At 37.7% G+C, this 26,586-nt stretch overlaps 1 protein-coding gene across 2 annotated transcripts; it reads right to left on the reverse strand.

The window, feature by feature from the left end:
* Positions 1-986: 986 nt before the first annotated feature.
* On the reverse strand, positions 987-25,715 carry apold1b (apolipoprotein L domain containing 1b). Of its 2 annotated transcripts, none has more exons than XM_035953880.2 (23): positions 25,406-25,715; positions 22,999-23,071; positions 22,849-22,914; positions 22,728-22,772; positions 22,506-22,562; positions 22,349-22,414; positions 16,205-16,264; positions 16,058-16,117; positions 15,016-15,075; positions 12,593-12,664; positions 12,427-12,489; positions 12,217-12,294; positions 11,392-11,451; positions 11,215-11,259; positions 10,927-10,998; positions 9,828-9,902; positions 9,598-9,672; positions 9,333-9,374; positions 6,112-6,189; positions 5,963-6,002; positions 5,845-5,890; positions 4,335-4,749; positions 987-1,761 (listed from the first exon to the last, which is right to left on the reverse strand). In XM_035953880.2, exons 2-23 carry the CDS (start codon positions 23,068-23,070, stop codon positions 1,282-1,284), a joined length of 2,127 nt encoding a protein of 708 aa, XP_035809773.2. In that variant the 5' UTR covers position 23,071; positions 25,406-25,715; the 3' UTR covers positions 987-1,281. The 2 variants fall into 2 exon arrangements, with proteins under 2 accessions (XP_035809773.2, XP_023138269.2); XM_023282501.3 differs by having other exon boundaries at positions 9,619-9,672; positions 25,406-25,713.
* Between the last annotated feature and the right edge of the window lie 871 nt (positions 25,716-26,586).

Genomic DNA, 26,586 nt, shown 5'->3' on the forward strand with positions numbered 1-26,586 from the left:
GGACGACATACTATAAAATGATGTATTTTTTGACGTTTTGGACGATATACTCTACTATAACTTTTTTTGACGTTTTGGACGACATACTATGATGTTTCTTTTTGACGTTTTGGCCGACATACTATACTATGTTGTTTTTGGTGACGTTTTGGACGACATACTCTACTACGACTTTTTTTGACGTTTTGGACGACATACTATGATTTTTTTTTTTGACGTTTTGGATGACATACTATACTATGACTTTTTTTGACGTCTTGGACGACAGTTGTACTATGACGTTTTGGACGACATATTATACTATTACATTTTTTGGTGACGTTTTGGACGACATGTTGTACTGTGATGTTTTTGGTGACGTTTTGGACTACAGTGTAGTACGTTACCTAAAATTTGATCAGAAACATCATAGCATGTTGTCCGGGTCGTGATGTGGAATGATGGTCCTGCCTTCAGTTGTCCCTCGTAGTGTATGGTCACTTGTCCTTGCCAGCATTTTCCTTGAATCTTTGTGATAGTGATTGTGTTTGGAGTTGTGTTGCTATGTTTTGTGTTTGTTGTTTTACTCACCTGAAAAGCAAATTTCCCTTAGGGGACAATAAAGACAATTAAATTGAATTGAAAATGTCACCAAAAAAGTCATACAATAATGTTAAATCCCCGAGAGCCAGTGGATGAGGGGAGTAACAAATGCAGCAAAAAAAGCGGGTCATGAGGTAGGAAAAAAAATTAAATACAAAATCAAAGTATTAGACTTTGCTTTAGGCAGAACACTACGGCAGCAGCTGCTGATCTGACCTAGCTTATAGCAATCCCTGCTGATTGTGAAGTCGCTGCAGGTGCACTTGACTGCCAGACGTAACGTGAAAAAAAGACAACCTACATACAAATACACAAGGAACATAGTATTTGGTCCAAAATGTGAGCATGACCATTTTAAAGAAATTTTCGACAACTTGACATGAGTCGTGATGCAAAGGCACACACAAATAGGAAACCATTTTTATTTCTAAATAACATCAGTTCACCGAATGACAAAAAAAAGCTACAATATATGTTTACTGTTGCACATTTGATTAAAATTACTCATAAAATAAATATTTAAAATATATTACTACAAAACAATTACTTCGCAGTACAGTCCTCTTTCACAGCCTTGTGTAGTAACAGTAGTGACTGCTGAAAAACTACCAGAGCGATTTTGCTGAAACATCTTCGGTTTGTTCTTGGTGTTTGGGTTGTAACGGTGAAGCTTTGGTTTGTGGCTTTCACCGCTGTCCTTCATTCTTCAAGCTCAAGGAGTTTCTTCAAATCAGATTTTAGCAGCTCTTCATCTTCTTCCTCCTCTACTTCCACCTCTATCCCATCCATAGTTTTTTGTAGCTGTTCCTTGATGCTGTTCAGCTCCAGTAGTCCGTCCTGGAGGTCTTTACAGACTTCTCGGATCTTAGCAGCAAACTCTGTCTTTGCTCCTTTTCTCAGCTCCATGGAGTCCTTTGCCAGGAAAAACACATCCAGAGCCAGGAAGAGACCTGACATGACTCCGGTAGTGACGCTCATCACCTGGGCAGCTTTAGCAGCACCGCCGGCTACATTGAGGACCTGAATGGTACTAATCAGACTCTCTGTGTTGATCACCAAAGCCTTGCCTGCTCGGCCGCCTTCCTTCATTACATGTTTGACATTCTGGCTGAGGTGCTTTTTAGAGATGCTGTCTGCGTACTGCTCAAAGTTCCACTCATCGAGAGTCTCCATCCCTTCCTGCGAGGTAAATAATAGATTTCACATTAGACATTACTAAAGTTCATAGCTTTAGCAATCCTGTTTTTTGGTTCACAGTCCAAATCTTTTGATCTTACATTGGAAAAATAATCAATGCTTTTGACTTTACAACCAAGGTGTAGATTAGTAATCAGATTATTTATTTAAATTGCTGTTCTAGGTTTTGTAATAAATATCCAACACATTTGTTTTGGACGGCACGCCATACGAGCTTCACAGAAGTAGAATTTGTTTCTATCCATAAATTCAATAGATTTGGTCACAGATGAACTTAATCCTTTGATGTGCAACATGGTCAAATAATCTCCTGACCCACACTGCACATCAAACGGTTAATGAAGTAGCCAATAAGGATGCATCATCTGATTTTCAGTCCTGCGATCTGGCCTTTGGGTGTTAGTTAATATTCATTGTGGGTTGGCTACAGGTGAGAATTTTTAAATTTGCGTTACCCCGCATGCTTTTGCACCTCTTTCTGTACGCATGTTGATTTAGTCCAGCTCTAACACACTTTGACTTTGGAAAACACTCTTCAAATATTATAGAAGGAAAATTAATGTGGCACTTGATGCATTTATTGCTCTTTTTTTTTTAAAAAGCTGATCTCTGACAGTATGCTTCTACTGGTTGTGACAGTGAAGCTATGGTTACTCTACAGACTTTGGCTGCTGGCGTGGTTTACACATATGATGCTATGGATGTGTCCAGCTGTTACTATTGAACGTGTAGTGCTCCTATGACAGATGTACAGTGGTCTCTCGTCTATCGTGGGAGTATAAACCTTTACCACAACACTATGCGCAGCGATCGGATGTCGATGTGAAATGGACAAGACGTGATGCTGAACACATGCTATACACGGGAAATGGAGGAGACTGATGCTACAGTCGCTGAGCTAATCAGCGCCCAGCATGCTACACATTTTATTTCAATTTAATATTCTATTAATATGTTTTAATTATTTTTTAAAATATTTTTTTAAACTTTTTTAGGCCAGAAAATGCTTATTTTACTTATTATTAAAATAATAAATATCTAAAAATGCCTATATACCGCAAAATCCTCAATACAGTTAGACTGCGAATAGTGAGGGACCGCTGTATTGGTTTATTTAGGAGCTCAGGAATAAAGTAGTTTCAATACAACACTCAGCCAGCAAAACTATCACTGCGCACACACACACTGCTGCATGTGGTTAGTGTTCCAACCATAAACCTGTCATCTATCATAGCATTTAATGAGCAATAAATGCATCATGTAAAGTGTTGCATCATCTTTTCTTTCAGGAGTAGCTGCAGAGTGTCTCCCTGAAGTAGTAGTGGATTATAGCTAACCAACAGATTACATGGATCAGAAAGAATGTGAGAATAGTTGGGAAGGTTTCACTGCACTCAGTTACAGAACAAGTTGTCATCATGTCATAGTATTACATTGTTCTGTTATCCTGTTGTCCTTATCTGCTCTGTGTGTGAAGGATCGAAACAGAAGAGGGAATGTAGTGTGGCATCAAAATGCAGTAGAGACTCTGACATTGAGGTAAATGGGCTAATAACATGAAATATATTGTTTCTTTAAAACTAAAAGGCAACTGTATGGAAAGCACTGTTTAATGTCTAAGTGGCTAGAACACATTTATTAAATATTTTTAGAATAAATAATTGAGTAAGTTATATGTGTGTGTGTATACGTTTATTAGATTTTGCTCTGCAAAGTCAGGAAAGCACTGCTAAAATCAAACTTCATACAGCGAAGAATACAGTTTATTGATTAAGCATTGGTATCAGATTGGTGCATCCTATATGATACAAATGTGAAAAAGCTGCATTCCTCAGTGTGAAGAGGCTGGGAATCATTATTTGATGTGTAAAGTTTGATTTTAACATTGCTTTCCTAACTTTGCACAACAAACTGTAACAAATAAATTCACATTTTACAGAACTTCTATTTGTAACTCAGATATTAAATAATTGCATGGCAGGAAGTTGGTAATAAGATATATAAAATTTACAGCCCTTAAATGCAGCAACAAATCAATGTAGAACTGAAATTTCTACAATAATGGCATCAAAGGAAAACAAACTGTGTTTGCAAGACTGTTGCCTTTAATTTAAAAATATAGATGTCATGCTTTTCATCTAACTTTAAATTCTACCTCAATGTGAGAGGGTCTCCTGTATTTTGTTGTCATTTATTCTAACTACATTCTCTCTGCTTCACCTCCCCACGTACACAGAGCAAAAGAGACACGAGATGTGAAGATGGCAATATTCAAGCTGATAACAAGGAAAAAGCTGCTCACTTCACCACAATTGGATAGTCATAAAGAGAACATGCAGGTATAGCGAGCAGGAAATGTTTACTCTTTGTTAGCTTCCTAAATGCGGAGTACTGCTGATGCTCACAGTCAACCAGCTGGTTGAATCAATATTAGCACAGACTAGGACTGCCAACCAATGTATATTTGGATATGCTAGTTAAACATTATTGCAGCCATTTGTCATGTGTTTGTTTTCTGTGTATGTCTAAAAGTGACAAACTGTTTATGTTGTTACCTGTAAAAACTCCAGGCACTCCTTGATGTCTTTGATCTCCCCCTGGTAATCCTGGATCATCTTCTCCACCTTCTTGCGGTCCGTCTTTGAATGGACCGTGTCTGTGATGTTGGCTGAAGCAGACGTCACACCCCCCGCTGTCGCTATGCCGATGCCCACAGCGGTGACGATGAGCGACGTTCCTGCCGTGAAGGGCGCCAGGATGAGGCCGGTGATGGTGGTGACGGAGCCTGCGATGCTGGCTACCCCGCCGCCGACGCTGGCCGTGACCGTCTTTTTGTGGAAGTTGTCTGCTGCGTCAGCTAAGGCCAGGAGCTCCAGGATGCGTTGCTGGAGTGAAGCGCCGCGCTGGTTGAAGAAGCGAACAAAAAGACGAGCTGCCATGAAGACACGGTCAGCTGCTTCTTCCACCACTCTGAGGTAAGGGAACAGGAAAAAGATTTTACACAACAGGTGAATCTCAACCACGTTTGTTAGGATGGTTGCAGTTTCATATGAATTTCTAAAAAGCTAGTTATGTAAACAATATCAGTAATAGCAGATCAGCTGAACTAGAATAACTGTCTCGCAGTCTTTTGAGTGTACCAATCAGTGAAGTACAACCTGTGAAGGAATCGTGTCACCACTATCCACCCAGTGGTGAAATATAGTCACAACCTCCCCATGTGCTCCTCAGTAATGGTGTTAAATTAAACATTTGTATGAAAATTTTGTCAGAATTAGCACAAGAATTCTTGAGTTATGGTCTAAAATGTGTTTATCATTGACTCCAAGTGAAAGTTTTTTCCAGATGTAATGAAATTCCTTTCAGGTGTTTCTGATGTGTTGCACTCAAGGATGAATAGATAAGAATGAGGAGGTCAAAGATCAGCGTGACCTCATCAAACACATCTCTGGTAATAACTGTATTAGACAAAATTTCACACAGATGTCTAACAGGAATGATGAAGTGAGGACATTTTATATGACAAAGGTCAACAGCATGGATCACATTCCACATTTGGTCAGGTACTGCATCATTACTTTTATGTTTTATTTAACATTTTGTTTGCATTTTCACTTGTGTTAAATTTCTGCTAATATGTAAGTCTTAAAATACTCCTCACCTAAATTCAGTGCATCTTCTACAGGCAAACGAGAAAAAAGAAATTGTACCCAACATGCCTCACTGATCGAACATCTTTTTATAGATGTATAAAACAAGGTTTCCCAAATGCAGGTTACAGTAGAGAAGCCTCTAGTCTCCACTTAATGCAGCACAGACAGGTGTGTTACCAAAAATGACTTCTTAAAGCAATATTGCAGTTAATCGTGTTTAATTAACTGTAAGAAGTCAAAATTGGGATTATTAATTGATCAGTTGTGCAGCCCTACTTTAGGAGTAAACCATAGCTTCAGTTTTTGGTTTCAGTGCACAACCGCAAGACATTAGTTCTAGTGCTGATAATGAATCCTTACAATAAATTCTACAAACAAGTTGGTAACTTGGGTAAATAAATGTTCTACTCACTCCTCTGCTTCACCATCCTGAGTCGCCACGTTCCACTCATCCCATCCTAACACAAAGACGCAAAGTCATTAATACCAGCATGTTTTAACTGAAATACGCACTAATAAATCAATCTTACCATCTACGGTTCTCCACCATGCCAGAAGGCCTTCTTCATCCTGGAAATTAATCATTTCAAAAATATTAGAATCTTCCTGTATGCAAATTAAAATACACAAACATGCACCAAGAATGGCGGATATTGCAAAAGATAAAAGATGAGCATACGTCTAAAGGGTCCAGGGCTGTTCCTTCACTGGGTACTGGTACTTCGGCCATTTCTAGCGTCTGAACTTCAACTACCTCCTAGACAAAAAGAAACAACACAATCACTGGAGAGAATCTGCTGCAAAACATTAACGAGGATTAAATTAGCAAAGACAGCTTCACTTAACTGGCTACCAGGCATGTTTTAATACAAGAAAATTCACTTGTTTTTTATGTTTTCTTATTTATTTGTCCTCCAACCTCTATACATATTCACACAATTAGAGAAACTAAAAAGCAGGTCACTGATGTTGTCCTGTCTGAAACTTGTAATGCAACAAATATTGGACATATGATAATTGTTTTCTGTCACAGCACGCAAACAACCAACCTCATACTTATTTAAGATGCTACACCAAAGGGTGTGGGAACTAGTAGCACAACTGCACTAGAATTTACTGGCCACACTATGATGTGTTGGTTTACCAAGTGGTTAAATAAAACACGTCAGGCAATGAATGGGAGCTTTAAGACCACTAGTTAGTCACACCTGAAAGAATAGTTTTGTTATTACCTGTGAGGAAAGCACCTGAAGACTCAGACTGTAATTACCAGTACACACGCCTCTTTTGATCTGTACTTAACGCTTCTTTATTTTAGATGCCCTCAAAGTGCTCTACAATGTTCCTCCTTCACCATTAACAGCGGCATGAGCCTCCAACCTTGTAATTGGTGGGTGGAGAACCTGCTCCTCTACTTCGGGAGCCAGGACTAATTATGAGTCACTGCATTTAGATCAACAGTATGTACACTTCTGCAGGTTACACAACTACTTGTTTTTGCAATTAGAAGACTTGATAGCTGAGGTCACTGTGTCAAACTCCAAGGATTTTTTTATTTTTTGCCACACACTATCATTTAAGTCAGTTTATTCTTTAATGCATAATAATCAATTGCGCTACTATTGTGTACTGACAGCAGGTTAGGTTATGTAATTCTCTTTCTTTTTCTGTTATTAAATAAATGACAGCTTACATTTCATATTTAGGGCACTTTAAAGTTGAATTTCTTCAATTATTTTTCTCAAAAATTGAAAAGTCTGGAATGTACACTACCAGTCAAAAGTTTGGACACATTGTAGATTAATACTGAATACATCAAAACTATAAAAGAATACACATGGAATTATGTTGTAAACAAAAAAAGTGTTAATCTTCAATATTCATCTACAATGTAGACAATAATACAAATAAATAAAAAGCACTGAACTTTTGACTGGTAGTGTATGTTGCTCCAATTTCCCACAGGGGCAATATACCAGTACAGTGAAAAGAAGTGTCTGCATACAATGCATTGTTTCCATACTTGCCTCCTATCTGCCTATCAGCCTGCAGTTATGCAAAGTTTGCCACATGATTGATTTAGCTTGTGGGTGTAAATCTACCATTGGCCAATCAACATCATTCAAGAACAGTAAAAAAGTTGAATTTCCAACAATTTTTTCAGTTTTGGGCTCTGAGAAATGGTTGAATTTCGCCAATTTAAAATAAAAAAAACTACCTGATGGACTTTTGGGTTCATGGGAAGTTAGTACTCTTTGTTGTTGTAAATTAGGTTGACTGATGCAACATGTAGTATGATCATGCACCTGCCAACAGGAAATGCAGAGATACACTATATTGCCAAAAGTATTCGCTCACCTGCCTTGACTCGCATATGAACGTAAGTGACATCCCATTCCTAATCCATAGGGTTCATTATGACGTCGGTCCACCCTTTGCAGCTGTAACAGCTTCAACTCTTCTGGGAAGGCTGTCCACAAGGTTTAGGAGTGTGTTTATGGGAATTTTTGACCATTCTTCCAGAAGTGCATTTGTGAGGTCACACACTGATGTTGGACCAGGTCTGGCTCTCAGTCTCTGCTCTAATTCATCCCAAAGGTGTTCTATCTGGTTGAGGTCAGGACTCTGTGCAGGCCAGTCAAGTTCATCCACACCAGACTCTGTCATCCATGTCTTTATGGACCTTGCTTTGTGCACTGGTGCACAGTCATGTTGGAAGAGGAAGGACCAGCTCCAAACTGTTCCCACAAAGTTGGGAGCATGGAATTGTCCAAAATGTCTTGGTATGCTGAAGCATTCAGAGTTCCTTTCACTGGAACTAAGGGGCCAAGCCCAGCTCCTGAAAAACAAGCCCACACCATAATCCCCCCTCCACCAAACTTTACACTTGGCACAATGCAGTCCGACAAGTATGGTTCTCCTGGCAACCGCCAAACCCAGACTGGTCCATCAGATTGCCAGATGGAGAAGCGTGATTGGTCACTCCAGAGAAGGCGTCTCCACTGCTGTAGAGTCCAGTGGCAGCGTGCTTTACACCACTGCATCCGATGCTTTGCATTGCACTTGGTGATGTATGGCTTGGATGCAGCTGCTGGGCCATGGAAACCCATTCCATAAAGCTCTCTGCTGAAGCACTGTTCTTGAGCTAATCTGAAGGCCACATGAAGTTTGAAGGTCTGTAGCGATTGACTCTGCAGAAAGTTGGCGACCTCTTGGCACTATGTGCCTCAGCATCCGCTGACCCCGCTCTATCAGTTAACATGACCTACCACTTGGTGGCTGAGTTGCTGTCGTTCCCAAACACTTCCACTTTCTTATAATACAGCTGACAGTTGACTGTGGAATATTTAGGAGGGAGGAAATGTCACGACTGCATTTGCTGCACAGGTGGCATCCTATCACAGTTCCACGCTGGAATTCACTGAGCTCCTGAGAGCGACCCATTCTTTCACAAATGTTTGTAAAAGCAGTCTGCAGCCTAGGTGCTTGATTTTATACACCTGTGGCCATGGAAGTGATTGGAACACCTGATTCTGATTATTTGGATGGGTGAGCGAATACTTTTGGCAATATAGTGTACCTGAGAGGCAGGCTGCTGTGATGACGTAGACTTATAGTAGGACTAATTTGTTTTGTGGGACAAATCTGACATTTCAATATATATGTATATTCCAACAAAGGGACTCTTAGTATTGTGCTGAAAATAAAGGCTATTCAGTGTTACTCTGCCTGGTTTTATTGACAAGATGAACTAATTCACTACACTTTGGTGCATTTTCCACACTGCATTATGATTCATCATATTGTACATCTGAAGTATTCTTTATCTACTCTTCCTATCAGTTGTGTTTCAATTTATTCTGATATGTGGCTTCTGTTTTAACTATTTTAACCACTAACCTGAGGTGGATCGTCAGGGGCAGCAGATGCATTAGCAGAGTCCTGCGGAGCCAAAACAAAATTAACAACATAAAAATAAGTTTTTGGAAAGTAAGAAAATACTTAAAGATTGAATACAAAACTCTGAAAATAGGAGATAAAACCACATGTTCAATTAATTATAAAATATTGTACGTTCTAATGTAGAAAACCCAAGTAAAAGGTAATAGAAACAGCATACAGAATGCTACAATGGAGGCCTTCATGTAACAGTACAGTGACGTACTAAGCAATATGTTGGCTTCACCTTTGTTCCAGAACCAAACAGTGTGCGGGGAAGTATCCTCTTTATTATGAAAGTCTGGAGGAGGAAAGAAACAGAACGTTTTAATTATTATTCTCAAATTTTTTGCGGCCTCACACGGAATAAAAATAAATAAATGTGGAGGCAATGTTCACACTTCACATGAGAAGTTCATCTGAATGTACATGGGCTCAGATCTGTGTGTTCCTCACCTTTCTTCTCTTTGGGGCCTCCACTGGCTGACTTTTTACCTCACAGCTGGTGTCAGCATCTGTGTACCAAATAGACTGAGGAGAGGGTGAAAGGTTAGTTTCAATTTTAAACTTCTAGCTTCAAATAAAGTGCGGCATTCAATCTAAGGCCACATGCATGAGTAGTTTACTGTGATTATTTAGTTTTAATAAAAGTATCTATCAACCACTTGTCAAGTACTTTCTGAACGACTCAAACATCAAACATTACTTCCTGTCTCGGTTTAAATGTCAAACATCTCCCTGGTGAGATGCTTGACATGTTTGTGGTTTGACTACATGCGTTTGTAATTGCTTCAGAGAATCATGAGTCCAGTTTTTTATATAAAGGTGAGAAGCTCATTGCTGGTGTCAAACAAAGGCAGACTCGCATCTGTTGTCATTTGCTTGAACTCAAAGAACATAAAGTGAAGAATGCTGCTGACGTCTTCGACTGTGATCTTTTGATTCCCATCATTTACCCTCTCAGAGATCCACCCCTGTGCAACTTTTCCAGTCTAACAAAGACACTGAAAGGCTTCTTGATGCTTTTATTTCTAGCCGACTGTTATAAGGTCCTGTCTCTCAAATGAAGCTGTAAACAAAACATCTGATGATTTTATCACTAAAACTAAAAATAGACACATTATTCCACTTTTAGAGGCTCTTTATCTGCTCCCAGTTTATTTTGGCATTTTGTTTGATTTAGTTTTTAACCTTTTTAATGGACTAACTCCTGATTGAAGGTTCGGAGACGCACCATTCTGTAGCCTTTGCTCCTGGAATAACCTTGTAGCCGAGTTCAGAGCATCGAATCTACACAGCGTCAGAACCACACTTTAAAACTTCTCTTTTTAATCTTGCATTTATTTACTTTCCTCTAATGTAATTAAAAGTGAAAGTGTGCCTTTTATTGTCATATTTCATCACTATAGAAGAGTAGTGCTGCTAGCTGTTTTTACCAGCAAGAGATTAGATTTCTAAAATTAGATTTAAGGCAAAAACAGTCACCTAGATTTGTTTAGGAAATTGGGGGAAAAAAAATTAGCATGTCGACATTAAGATGTCCTAAATGTCTTACATGTCTTTCTATTGTGGCGTCGTCCAGGCTTTCAGAGCTGGTGGAGTTCTCACTGTGGACACTTTGGTTTTCCTGTGGGGAAAAAAGAAACTTCCTATTAAGATCCTGATAGAAGTCATGCAGCATATCTTTAACTATTGTTTCATCTTCGTTGCTAGTTAATGCCACACCTAGTGTTCTTGTCTGAAAGGTCACCTGTCAAAAGTGAAGCATCAAAAATGTCTTGCATCTGCGTCACTGCTGCAACGCATTTTAGTGGCTTCAAATGTAAGTTCAGTTTAAGCTCACCTGTGCTTTGGCTGCAGAGTCTGTCTGACATTCATCATCTGTCATCTGCGTCACAACAAAACAACATACCAGTTTTACAAAACCACAGCGTCAGACATCATGACTGTTTGTTTTAAACCAGGCTTTAACGTGTAAACTTGACATTAAAGAAAAGATCCAGAAATGATGTATTCATACCTGTGTGTAAGACTTAAAGGGGTTTACTTTATGCATCATCCCTTTGAACATCCCAGGGTTCTAAAAACACAGTAAATACCCATATGCATCACATTCATGTGGATAGAAAGCTGTAAAAAAAGGTGGATAGAAAGGAACTGAGCAGGCCAGCCTTACTGCACAATCAAAATCTTAAAAACTTGCCATTTTCAGCATCGATGTTAATGTTTCCCATAGTGAAGGTATTTTGAAAGTTATTACATGTACATAGCGGAAAAGTAGGAGAAGGTCAAATGAAATATTTGGAGTGAGTGACAGGTTTAAACCTTAAGTTCAAATCCGGTGAGCCAGACTACATTGTTACTCACTGTGACTCATGACTATGACTAGATAGAAAGAACTCTCATCTCTGTTTCGTGTGAACACTGCCTGCAGTTCATCTGAAAGGTCTCAATGTGTGACTGTTGAAGCAGTCATGGCTTCTGAGATCTGCAGAATTTCTGGTTTTTCAACTGAACTTGGTGCAAACGGTTTATTTTTGGCCAATTTGGGTCATGTAAGGGAAAGTGATTTATTTTTGGCCCTTTTTCTCAACAGAATCGCACATGATGTGTTCACAGGCAGTCAGAAAGGTGTAACTCGATGACTGCCAAAATCTAAAGAGGTGATCCTTGTGTCATTTATGACCTCAACTGAAAATTTAAACCAATTTAATCCATTAGTCTGTTTTTGAGTAATGTTGCACACAGACAAACGTATGCTGATCGTCCTATGTGAATGTCCTACGTTTTATTATTCCGCCAAGGATCGCGCTGTTGTGGGGTATTCTTGATTTCACAGACCCACCTGCTTCTCTGGCATGTTGTTATTGTCGGTCAGACTTCCACTGCTGGAGGAGAGCTCATTGTGTAGAGGCCGGGCATCCTGGACAGATTCAAGGCATAGAAAAGCAAATAGAGCAGGTGAACATCTCCAGATATGAGCTCCAAAAAGATATTCTGTATCTCCCACACACCCGTATAATCAGCTGAGCATCATCGGTGTTATAAATGGTACCTTCGGCTGTGAGGATTTGAACGGGTTGACTTTCTGAATCATTCCCGTAAACATCCCTGGATTCTAAACGACAAAAAAAGCAGAACTAAACTGAGTGAAGTCCCATGTGAACAAATCCCTAATAAGCATATCGGTACATCAGTGGAATAAACAATGCGGTACACACCTGTCTGTCATGAGGTTCTTTTCCAGTTTCTTGTGGGTTTGCAGAATCATCATGAACATCAGTTTTTGGTACCTAATGTCAGTCAGGGACAAGAAAATCACAAGACTAGTCACAAGATGTTGGAAATATTTTTGGAATTTGGCCGTTGCCATCTTGGTTTTCTCATGGATGATGACTAAATGAAACTCGGTGACAGTAAAATAACAGTACTGTCAATCACAAAGCAGTCACACCTTAAAACATGTCCTGATTTGTCATCTGTTTTACTCAGCATGGAACATGACCTACAAAGTGAACATTATATACCATGACCTAATGAGAAAAGTATTTACAAAGGTAGTCAATCACATTAGAAGTAGGCTCATTTCCTTAGACTTATTTTTGCAGAGGAGTCGCCCCCTGCTGGCTCTTACAAAGAAGGCAGGTTTAAGTCTGCATTTGTTTCACTCTTTAGACTTTGACATTACGACCATCATTTATGCAAAGTCAACTGCAAAGTGGCAGGAAATATGCACAGAAACATGAGGGTACAGTATGCCATGCCACTACATGTCTTTATAAGCTAAAGTAAGGCTTGAATCCTTATTTCTTTAATGTCTACAGCAGAATTTTACACTTTCCTTACAGCACTTGAAGCAGGAGCTGAGCCAAGTGCAAATAATGGAAGGATTTCAAATCGGTCAAAGTAAGTTTGTTAGACGCCCCAAAAACAAACAGAGATGAATAGTTAATCAGTACACAGTCAAACCCAATAAACTCCATACAAATACATTGAAACTTATGGCCATGGAGCTACATTTCTAATTCTTTCTCCCTTAAAGTATGCTGGAAAATCTTTTTACAATTAATTTCTACTTAAGTTTATTATTATTTTTGCTTAAGCCTTTTTGAAAGACATAAAATATGATTTATTTATCAATTAAAGTATGGTAAATATAATCATTTTAAAACGATTTTGTCCTGTGGAGCCACATGTCCTGACAGTTTTCACAGCAATTTTCTTTTCCAAATTTGAAACTAAACAGAAAAGGGCATTTCCTGAACATACTAAGTGAAGCCGTTACTGCTTATAATCAGTGTTGTAAACAGCTGCCAGCCGAGTTTCGGCACTTTTGTCTTCCTGGCCATCATTGTTTCGTCCCTTCTTCCACCTCTGGAGCTGAGGCTCATCCACCCTACATTCGGTGGCGGTCCTTCTTGCCCCCGTGTGCTTCAGTTTTGAATATCTTGTGAGTACGAGCTGTTACATGCGAGTGTTAAAGGCTTAGATAGGGACTCTTGGATTGTTGCACACTGTGCATTAGAAAACCATTGTTTTAGTTTGGGCTGCTACTGTGTCTGTAATTCGGTTAAATTAAGAGCAGTGAGGTTTTTTTTTTAAGGTTGTGGTTATTTTGTTTCTAGTGTGAAGTAGTCTAGACAACTCAGTTTCAGGGAGAAGTTCACTTTCAGTTCTATTTATGTCTTTTGTTTAGCACCAATTTACACCCAAACCTAACTGCTTCCAATAAATCACAGCTAATCCCTCCAGAAAACTGATGATCTCTTTCCTTTGTTTAAACACAAGGAAGCTTCAGATCAAGTTGCACAGTTCTAGTAAAATAGTTCTGATGAGTGTAACCTGGGAACCAGACAGTTCTGACAGCTGATGTTTGATTTGTTCTGGATGAAGACCAGATCTCTTATTCAAACAAAATTCCATCTGGCATCACCCAAGTCCACTATATCCAACTGTTTGTCTAATGTGGGCCGAGTTCGATAAATGACTGTACAGCTGAGAGGCAACTCTGTGTACTTTGATGCTGCATCATCGATTGTGTTGCTCTGATTGGCAGATGTTGTCCATCAAGTTGTATGCACAAGAATTTGTAAAACCAGTCTCTGCATCACGTGTAGCATTTCGTTTCATGTGTAATACGTAATGTGCTATATTTCATACTCTCAATGTTAGGTGTAATAGTTCATTTTCATGTCTAACATTTCATTTGTAATATTTTGATTACAAACAATATTTCACTTTCATGTACAACATTGTTAATGTAATGGACAACATTTCATTTTTATCTAAATTTCCAGGCGCAATATTTCATTATCATTACTTATTACTAGAGTGTAACTGCCAGCATTACTTTATACTGTTCTATTCTAGCCTGGTTTTAGCTCACTTATTATATTTACTCCACCATGGAACGGTGGAGTTATGTGACGATTGGTGTACATCTGTCCGTCTATTTGTCTGTTAGCAACATTACTCAAAAAAAGACAAAGGGATTTGAATGGAACTTTCCAGGAAGGTCAGAAATGATACAAGGACCAAGTGATTAGATTTTGGCAGTGATGTGGCTTATAGTCTGAATACTCGGATTTGTTGTGCTTTAACAGCTACAGGCTAGAAATGGATGTGAGATGCACAAAGTCAGTACCTGCAAGGAAGACTTGAAGGGGTTCACTTTCTGTATCACTCCTTTGAACACACCAGGATTCTGAAAGACAAACACACATTCAGAAAATAAATGACATTGGCCAGTGGTGGAAGTAGTAGTAACATCATTTTCTTAAATCAAAGTACCAGTGAAGCAATGTAAAACAAAAAAACTTCATTACGAATAAAAGTCCTGCATGATAAAGTACATAAGCTTGCAGCAAAATATAGTCACAAGTAGTATTAAAAGTTCTGGTTTGGTCTCTACAACTGATGCGACATCATTAGATTATTAATATTAAAGGATCAGTGTGTCAGCAGCATTTTACCGTTGATGCTTCAACCTATTTATAACCAGTTTTATATCCAGAGACGGCAGATAAATCTGAGGGTTCTAAACATGATTGACAGTAGAGGAAAGTTCTGATACAGAGTCATTTTTCTGTGTTTTTTTCACCAATATTTGAGTTTTGGTAGGGAACTGGCTAATTTTAAAAAGCTTGGAAGTTTCATCTGTAACAATGTATTTTGAAAGCGTGTTCTATTATCTATAGCGTAAAATCTTCATCTTTAAAGTAACTAAAGCTGCCAGATAAACATATATGAGTAGAAAATTCAACATTCCCCTCTGAAATGCAAGAATAAAATGGAAATATTCAAGTAACATACAATTACCATTTTCTACCACTGCCACGAGCATAATGGGGCCATTTCTCCCTGGATTTATTGTAGTGTAGTGTAGTGTAGTCTGAACTTGGCACTGTGCTGAGAAAACTTTTCTCCAAACTTCAACAAGAACTTCAAAGTGTTCTCCAGTTACAGTAATGTTCATACAAAATGAGCTCATTTAAAGTAAATGTGGGTATGAACAACATCAGTTAAAGGGACGCACACCCAGAAAACAATCAGCTGCGATAGAAAAGTACTGCAGTAAAGTGGTTGCTAAGTCAGAGACCCTGACAGTGTGGATGACTGATCGTGTTACCAAGAAGCCAGTCTGAGTTCTGACAGTGAAGCTTCATACATGTTCAATGGTTTCCTACCTGAGTCGAGTCTGGAACTCGTCCTTGTTCCAGTGACTCTGAAGACGGAGCTTTAGACACCTGCATGAGAAAACCAGGTGAGTTGGCACCAATATTGTATCTCCCATCATGACTACCTCTGAAACATGCAGACAATGATGAGGTTACCTGGGAGGTAGACTTGAATGGGTTGACCTTCTGCATGACACCTTTCAGCACACCGGGGTTCTGAAAAATAAGTTTCAACTGATTAAAGGAAGACACAGCTGACACCAAGTGAAAAATCACAGTATTGCACTCAATGTCAGAGAAAAAACTACTAAAATACTTCACTTAACTTGAAGGAGTAATACACAAATTCAAAATACAAGTAAAATGTAGTATTTAGTGCAATCCAGCATACAATCTGCATTATTTATAAGTTGAACAATGGATATATTTTACAAATACTTTAAAAGAGACATATTGAAATCACAGCCTCCAGAGTGGAAACACAATGCAACAAAAGTAAACACACCTGAAATATAGATCACTGAAACTAAACTTGATTGCTTGATTCTACTCCAATAGAACACCTTTGGGGTATTTCAAAGACAAATGTAGAGCAAAACAACCCCTCCAGGAAAGAGCTGATGAAGGAAAGTAGTCTCTGAAGAGTGGCAACACACCTCTGCAGAAGTCTGTGTGACAGTGGTATCCCTCATGCAGACAGATAGATCAATAATAGACGTACGTATGAAGTACTGACAAAATAAAAGACATGAATCTCAATAATGAAAGGTTTACTCATTTTCCTTCTGTAGAACCAGTACTTTTAATAAAGTGAATCTAAACTGTTAGTTTTTAAATTGTACACAAGAGCACATGCCATACTGTTCAACATGAAGTAATACATTTACTGGAATTTAATAGACTTTAAGATCATTTGACATTCAGTGATATTGCACAGGAGTATATTCACTTCACACTTGTATACCGTATGTTATATTGCTGGAGTATTATTAATAATATTACTGTCCTACCATGTGGGGATCATTTACATATTGGAGCTGGTAGAGAGGAGCCAATTTCAACTAATTTATCCAGTATTGACATTTTTAATCTAAAACACTTGATTTTATTACAAGGAAGAATGATTTTAATCTGTAAAGCAGCCGTTGACTGTCATAAAAAGCCAGAGTTAGTTTTGAGCCTTTGTTGGCAGATTTTTGGGCATTCAACTTTGAGGTTCATTCATTCATTCATTCATTCATTCATTCATGTACTGTTGAAGTTACGTAATTGTCATTTAATTCTTCAAACTAGTTCATATTATTGTAAATCAAAACGTTAATGCATTTATGTCAAACAGCTGCCAAAAAAAGAAGGTTAAAAAAAAACCCAGTGGCAAAAACATAACTAACCACATATTCTTATTACTTCATATTTGAGCCAAATTGACTTCAATTCAAGGTTTTAAATCAGAATGTGTTCGATGCTACAACAGACCTGCTTTTAATAAAAACATACCTTATATAAGTAAGAAATACTTCAATACATAAAGTAGTCTTCAATCTGTTGTTCTGTACAGTAATGACACACTGTAATTTGAAAGTAAGTTGAAAAAAAAGCACATTGTTGGACAAGCAAATATTTGATCGTTTTTGAAACATTTCCCATTAATAAAGATGACATACTCAAACAGATGACACATTTTTATTTTCTAAATAAACTGACCTGACACATGGAAAAAGTAAATGCATCTTTAAATCCGTGAAGCTACGATGAGTGGTTTAATATTAAGTGGTAATGATTCCTTCGGGAGAGACAGGTGGAACATTTCTTAGAAGTTTAGGATTTAATGGAATCTATCAGCAGAAATAAAGTATTAATGATTTTGTTTTCATTGGTGTATAAGTACCTGGAACTATGAATCCATCTTTCTACAGAAGCTCCTAACAGACAAAGTGAACTAGCTTTTACAGAGGAGTATTTTTGTGTTTTCACACTGAGGTTTGGTCCCTGCAGGTTCTCCTATATGCTTCTAAAGACGCAGTTACAAACTAAGTTGTACGCTCATCAGTTATCAATTACTTATATACCAATCATCTATTCACAAACAAATCTTGTTTTTTTCACATTTCCAAGAGAAACAAGGCACTTTGGAATATTCCAGACTAAAGCTGACCATTGCTTCCAGCTTAGTGTGTGCATGTTACAGAAGTAGGGTACAAAATAGAGAACGCAGCCACTTATGAGCATCTTCAGTGTAAAACCTCGTCTCATATATACACATATGCAGTGTAAACTCTCTGATAGGATGAGAAGAATTCCACAGATTATACTGGTCTAAGTTCACTGTCATACTATAAAAAGTTGCCAAGGCTGAGGAACATTTTCTCACTACTGTATTAAAGAAATTTATCAAGCAACCTGTTATTATTTGTTACATTTCTTAAAAGAGTCAGAATTTTCCCCCCAGTAATGCATGTAGACCCATTTCTAAATCAATGGAAAAAAACTGACCCACTCTAGGACTTTCTTGTTATTTCTCAAAAGTGGCTTCTGGCAAAACAAAGCTGAGTATTTCTGTTAGAGGTGGGTTGATGGAGTTGGTTGCAATCTGAAAACTCACCGCTAGATGTCACTCAACATTAGTCCTTTAAACCCCTGACATCTAGGTTCTGGTGTTTTCTTTGCTATTAAACTGTGGGATGTCATCACACCACAATCTAAAGAGCTCTCTAAGGTCTTTAGGAAAAATTGAAGGTGGTAGATGTCCTATAGTATGGGCAGGGATTTAAAAAAATACTAGAAATAAATAATTGAACTATAAGGAAAATCATCTACAAGCGGTTTGGATTTTTTTTTTCAACTTAAATGAATCCTGATTGTAAACAAGTTTAAAATGGACAACAGACGAATCCTGTCTTTTATATCAGCTGATAATGTTGGCTCTGTGTGTTTTTCTGGGTTACAGTAAATGACCGACTCATTTGCCAACTATTTCTCAGATTACCATCAAAATCCTGAAGGACAAAACCAGTAGAGAGCAGAGGACACCAGAGCTGGAGGGGACAGTTTAACCCTATAGATACCAAATAAAACTTCTCTCATTTTGAGCTATGTGTTGCTTGGTGATGTTGTGAAGGGAGAAACTGCATAACGCTTTCAATTACTGGCATTTCTTTTGCAGGTTTACACAGCTGGAGTCAGTTCAACCCTGTGCCTGTATAAATACAGAACAGCTGCAGGGTTAATATTGATTTGGACAACAGAAGATGCTTCTTTCATCAGCAGCTCACAGTGTTCAGTTAGCTATAACCTTTACACACTCTTTTAAATTGCTCATAAGCAATTGGTATATAAATTATTTGATTTAAACATTACAAAAAATGGCAGCTTGTCACTTAATTAACTCTATATTGTCACATTTTAAAAGTGTACCCATAGCAAACTTGTGTGAAACCTTTAAGAGTCAACTCATGTTTAAAATACATTTCTAATGAATAAACTTTTTCGTTTACATCCGTTTCTGAAGGCGAATGAGAAACACAATGTAAAGTGTTGTGCAGAACCCAGTTTAACCCTCCTGTTTTCCTCATTTACGGGCACCAAAAAATATTGTTTCCTTGTCTGAAAAAAAATCCCAAAATTCAGCAAAAAAATTCCCCAAATTTCTGAAAATTTGCAAATCCTTCAAGAAGAAAATTCCAATAATTCCTTAAAAGTTTCCCTTAAATTTTTGTTTTAAAAAAATCCCCCAAATTTGCCAAGAAAATTCTTGTAAATATTTCCAAAAAAATGAGTAAAAATCTTCCAAAAAAATCCTAAAAATATCTAACGTGATGACATATAGATCAGTAAAACTTGTAATATTTTCTTTAAGAACATTCACACAAAAAAATCTACCAAAATCCAGCGAAATTCGCTGGATTTTGGTTGATTTTTTTGTGAAACATTTTTAACATTTCTTTTTCCCCACCAAAAAATGTTCAAAGATTTCCCAAAAATGTTGAAAATGTGGACATCAGAAGTTTCACTGTGAAAATATATATTTTTTCCCACATTTTCAAACTATAAAACGGGTCAATTTTGACCCGCAGGACGACACAAGAGTTAAGTTAAAAGGTGCTTTAAAAATGCAGACCAACACTATTTACCTAAAAACTGGGAAGCAGGTGGTGGAAATGTTGTGGTTTGATGTTGCTTTGCTGCCTCAGGACTAGACAAGAGATTAGCTTGTAGTCACTGATTCAACTCTGAATTCTGTATCAAAGACTACATAATAAAGATAATGTGAGGCTGAATGTCTGAGAGCTGAAGCTGAACCAGGAGTAGATCCTGCCACAGGATATGGTCCTAAACACAGAGAACAGTCCTAGTTCCCTTTGTCGTCGCCCTCCATACCGCAGGCTTCACATACAACTCCGTCGTCGGCCTCATCACAGACGAGGATGACTGGGAGTACAGAGAACTGACCCAGAGCTTCATGGACGGGAGCCAGCAGAACTACCTACACCTCAATGCTGGGAAAACCAAAGAGCTGACTTTATACTTCTGAGGTACAAACACTCTCAGGCGACACCAGTGAACATCCAGTGACTGGACACTGAGATGGGGACATCTTTCAGGTACCTGGGTACAATAAACTGGACTCGTGACAATGCAAATGCTGCCTACAAGCACAGGCTACAGCAGACTCCGCTTATATTATCTGCATTTTCTACTCATGGAAGAAGCAATATCAATGTTTTTCTACATAACCCTGAATAACCGTGTGCAATCTTGGAAATTTTACATGGAAGTATCTGTACTATATCACAAGCACTTATGTATAGGTCTTGTTTATCTTGTATTTACTGACTGATATCCCTACATTTTTCTACTCTTTTTGTTTGCTGACACTGCAGATGTCCCCGCTGTGAGAATAATAAAGGCTCATCTTATCTTCCCAACATGTTTTTAGGTGAAACAGTCACACCCTGGATATGACAATAACAACAAAACCTAACACTAGTCATTGAACTGTTGTACATTAGCATTACACTTAAATAATCAGAATTAAATAGATTCCATGCAATTACTTCATGACTTGAAGCAAACATTTTTTAAAAAGCGCATACTTTAAGTAACACCAAGTCCAGACTGAGTTGGTTCCTTTCTTTACTTTCCAACTGAGAAGACAGAAAGATGGTGAAGCTCGTCTTGCCTCATTGTGCACCTCTACCAGATATGACATATAAGGTGTAGCAGCTGCTCAGTGGGATTATCCAAGGGAACTAAATGACTTGTATCAAGGTCAGGGACATGATTTTATCCAGTAATCTAGATCCAGCTTCATGCAGTTTGCAGATATGGCACCGTGCTGCAAGTACAGACCTGGATCAAACCATGTTCACCTCAGCGTGAGTTAAACTGTGTCACTTTGGCATTGTGGGTTAGAAAGACAACTATTTCTTTCATTGCAAAATCAGTCTAAATTAACCCACTACCAAAAATAAGTGCTTGTTAAAACTCAAACATGAAAGTCTAGCAACGTAGAAGATTGCAACTGAACAGGCCCCATAGTAGAAATTCTTAATGGGATTAAAATCTTTTATTTTAATATTTTGTATGCCCTCTTTTAGTTTTGATCACAGACTGAGTCCTGCTCAGCATTGGACAGTGTTACACACATTTTCTGGACAGATATTCTGCCATTCTTCAAAAACTATTTGTCTTAGCTGCTATTTTCTGCAGGGGTTGTGCCGTTCTAAATTTTCCTTGAAAATACCTCAAAGGTGTTCTATTAGATTCAAGTCAGGCAGCATACTGACATCCCCTGACTATGTAATGTCTTTTGCACTATCTGAGGTGTCAGAAACTTAGATTCCCACTGACAACTTCAAGCTGGAAGCACTTGCTAGTCTGCTGTTAGAGCTAGATCATGGTACTGTGACTTGTTCTCTACTTCCTGATTAATGCTGCAACTGTGTTTCTCTGATTTTTAGTTGATTGCTTTTTTCCCATATCCTTTTCCATCTTTATGAAGTCTACCAATCAGATTTTTCGACCTCTCTGGCTTTTCCTTTTCCACGTCGAGCCACGATGAGATCCACAGCTGAGAAAGTTCTGCTGTTCATCTCATTTTTGAACCACGTTAATGTAATTAAGCCAACTGGAAATCACTTAATAAATGTAATCTGTACATCTAATGATATTTTTGCCCCATAAATGACTAAAGAAGCTATTTTTTCTTGTGCTTGTGTACAAGGACACCTCATTTATCTGTCGACAGCGTTTCAAAGATGGGAAGTTATTGCTTTTCACTTTGTATATGTGTGATCTCACCTGTGTGGAGTCTGTCGTCTGTTCTAGTGACTCTGAGGAAGGAGCTTTGTTGACTGAAGAGGAGGCCTGAATAAAGGAGGAACGTTTGGTCATTTTATACAGTAGGTATTTAAAAATGATTTTTAAAAATTTAGTGTTGCATCGTCCATGTTTGTACCTGCGAGGAAGACTTGAAGGGGTTGACCTTCTGCATAACTCCCTTCACACCTGATCTCTGGTGGTTATACAAAGCAACAGATCAATCATGAGCAATTCATTTTCTGCATGCGATTCATGGGCTTATTTTTTTCATGATTACTGGTGTAAAATTTGTAAATGTTTAGGAACACGCATACAAACTAAAAACAGTGCATCAACGAGGTTTGTAGATGTGTCTCACCTTGGTCTTTGGGTTCAGCTCATTTGTGATCTCCCTCTTGTTTTCCTGCAGGAAATAATTCATCAGACCAGGAGGAGACCGACTTTTGTGCACTGCTGTTTTTATATATTTCAACATTTACCTGTGAGGCTGCAGCTGTTCCTGCATCCTGTCTGTTCAGCCCGTGTGTGATGGGATTGTCTAGTTCCTGAGGAGAACACAAGGCCTCAGTTAATGGCACTGACATAAACAAGAAGAACTAACCCACAATCCTCCACTACACTCCTCTTACCTCCTTACTGGGTCGAGGTGGGACCACTGGAGTCGGAGCCGTCGGGCCCTTTTCTCTTCTGAACACGTTCATTCTGAAAATGTTAAAGAGGTGTAATGAGCGGTCATGGAAGAAGAATCAGGCATTCATATATACCCTTATATTATATCTATTATGTCTATATCATTCATATATATCCTTATATCCATATCTTATGTCGATTAGTATAGCATGTTCTTTGCACCTCCAACTGTATATTACAATCTATAAATATGTGCACAGCATCTCTATATTCAATGCATTATGTCTATAAGAACATATTAAGTCTCTGTCACCCTGTATATCTCTGCACATCTTCTAAATCTTGCACTTGCTGCCTTTTGCACTTCTGGTTAGATGTCAAACTGCATTTCCTACCTGTATTTGTACATGTGTAATGACAATAAAGTTGAATGCTGCTCAGTCAGTTACAAAAGTTCTACAGAAACAACTTTGTTTCATTTTAGTTGAAAAGCATTCTACATGGGACTTTTCATGACAGCTTCAATTTTTTCTTTCATGTTTCAGCTCATCCATAATCAGATTTCATCTACTTGTCTAGTATTGCAGATTCTGAACCAACAGCATGACAAGAAATAACTGAATATTTCAGGCTTTACCTTTGATAGTTCCAGAGATGTCATTCAAACATGTTTTCAAATTTCAACGTGCAAAAAAATCTGCAGAAAGTGGGTCGATGGTTCTTGAAAAAAGATCTGTAAATATCTGCTATATGAAGCTAAAACTTTTCTAAAAATGTTTACATATTTTATGGTTTCAAATGTCCGGCCATGCAGAGATGGTCAAGCAAGCAGAAATAGTTTTAACCCTGTAAAACACGCTGTTGCAGAAACACAACATCAGTTTTTTATTTATATATATATATATATATATATATATATATATATATATATTTATATTATTATTATTTTTTTTTAGCTTATTTTCTTCTATATTGGGGTTTATATATAGAGAGAATTTTTCTTGCTTATCCTACTTATTTTTTTGCTCATTTTTTCCTACATTTGGGTCTTACAGGGCTAATAATCGAATGTTTCAGACAGAATAACCCTTCAGTAAAAGCACACAGGATTTCAAATACACACATGTGATATCACCATTTCTCTGTTTTTGGTGAGACATTGAATGATTGGAACATTTATTTACAATGAACCATGTGAGAATATTTTTTTTTTTTGTTAAAAAAAAAAACTCTTCGGTGAAACCAAGTTCTTTACCTTGTTAACACGTCCACATGGTGTTTTTATATGCTAGAATTTGCAGAGTCTGGCTGTTTATAATCTACTCTTCATCAGATTTTAAATTTGCATGGCAGAATCACTCCAATACTGCAGTTTGCCAGTGTGCGGCTTAGAGTAGTTTTACAGGGTTTGAGTAGAGTTGCAGGTGAGCTGGCGTGCTCGAGCTGCAGTGAAAAAGTGAACATCGAAAGGATGCAACACTGTAGAATTACATGCAAGTCATTTTAAGGCAAGAAATACTTCCAAATATGTCATTTTTATACACTGAGGGGAGTGTTTATTGCATAAATCAATGATCAGAGGAGGAGTATAACAAGTTCTAGTCATGGTAAATGTGAGTCCGACCTATTACTACTGTTTTTATTATGTAAGAAGGCAAAAAGGTTGGAAAGCACTTATTTAATTTTTTTTAAACTTTTGCTGCACTTTAAAATTTTGTTATGATAAAATCTGCATCTTACATGTAACTAAAGCTGTTGGATAAATGCAGTACAGTAGAAAGAACAATACTTTCTTATGGAATGGAGTGGATGTATAAAGTAGCATAATATGGAAATACTCAAGTAAAGGACCTCAAAAGTTTTGCTGAAATAATTGAGTAAATGTACTTAGTTACTTTGATACCAGTAGTAAAGAGGAAACCAAACAAGACTCAAAATATATATAAACTGACAATCACATAGACCAAGCTGTTTTCAGTGTTTACAGTTGTTACTAGCTGTTTATGTCTGAATTTCCGCATTTTTTGTTGTTTTTGTCAAACTTGAGCACCAATCTCCATTTAAATATTTGCCGTTTTAGGCTCATGTTTGCGCGTCACAAACCCACTCTCAAAACTCAAAGACAACCAAAAAAAAGTTATTTTGTTACTTTGTTTGGTAAGCAGCTATCGCCGAATTGAAAAGTGCGTCTAACTGAGTGGTTACAAGTGATGATGTGGCTTTTTGCCACGCGTGTCTCAGTTACAGGGAACCGAAATGTAAAAGCAGTGAAGTTTTTAACGCAGTTTGGCCCGAGGTGCTCTCTCAAAACAACGCCACGCTTTATGCCAAACTGCATTGCGTCCGTAGGAATGTTTGACAACAAAAAACAGCAGCGACAACACAATGAAAGAGCAGAGAGCTTACCTCAGTGTGCAGTCAGAGAAACACAGCGTAAACACAACGTAAACACACAGCAACTAGCAGCGACTTGGAGAACTTCAGCAGATCAGACCTTCACTTCCCCTTCAGGAGGAGTCGGACCGGTTCAGAGCAGCAGGAGTTCGGTTACCGAGAATAAAGCTGCTCTGCTCTGATTTCAGGTGCAGTTTTTGTTCGGAACAAAGGACAGAGACAGAAACACGGTGTCAGCTTCTCCACACCCTCACAGCCGAGAAAAGTTTGACAAAGTTTCGCTCCGCGCCTCATTTGGATCACCTGTTCGACCTGCAGGGGGCGGAGCCTGTTAGCAGCCTTAGCATGTAGCATCAGCAGGGATAAACATCAGCTGTTTGTAAGTCTGGTCAGTGTATTGTTTAACTGTCCCTTTCGTGCTTTCATAGTAAATCAAAGTCTGTAAGTGCAGAGTGATGAAAAATAAATTGAGGAAAAAATCAACACCTAAACCTGCCAGTGATGGAAAGCAACTGACTGACTTTACTCAAGTATTCTACTTTTTTAAAAAAAAAATTTTAAATTAATGTTTCCATTTAATGCCACTTAAATTAGCGAGTATTGGTCAAATGGGACATTTTCTATTTTTTTTTTATTGTGGAACAATTTACAGAATCGGCTCCCATATAGATATAATCTCAATAAATAAATAAATAAATACGAATAATCAAACATAGCTAATGACTCAGTTTGAACCACAATATAGTCCAAGAACACATTTTTTAAAAAAAAAAACCTAAATGAGACACCTTGTATTTTAAAATAGAACAGAGAAATTAAACAAGATGAATTTGAATGTGCTCAAATAACCATGCAATAAGAAATTCAACATTTACACATGTGTAAACCATTTTAAAAGTATTTTTATTTATTTTTTCGTTTAGTTTGTTATATAATTAAATTTTTGGCAACTCTGAATTATTTTCAAATGTAATTCACTTAAAATATGAATATATTTAATATTTGGTTTATTTCAGACATGCCACAGTATCATGAAAACAAAAAGAGGGGAAAAACTGAATAAAAAAAAGTACATCTTAAATTTTTTTTTTAAAAATGAAAAGTGAGTACAATGAAGTTTGATTATTCTACCTGCCTGTACATCTCATATGTTGGTGTCTCCTGTTTGCATCAAACATCATTGTATTTTTCAA

The sequence above is a fragment of the Amphiprion ocellaris genome, chromosome 23 (assembly GCF_022539595.1).
Source record: "Amphiprion ocellaris isolate individual 3 ecotype Okinawa chromosome 23, ASM2253959v1, whole genome shotgun sequence".
In the NCBI taxonomy this organism is placed as follows: Eukaryota; Metazoa; Chordata; class Actinopteri; family Pomacentridae; genus Amphiprion; species Amphiprion ocellaris.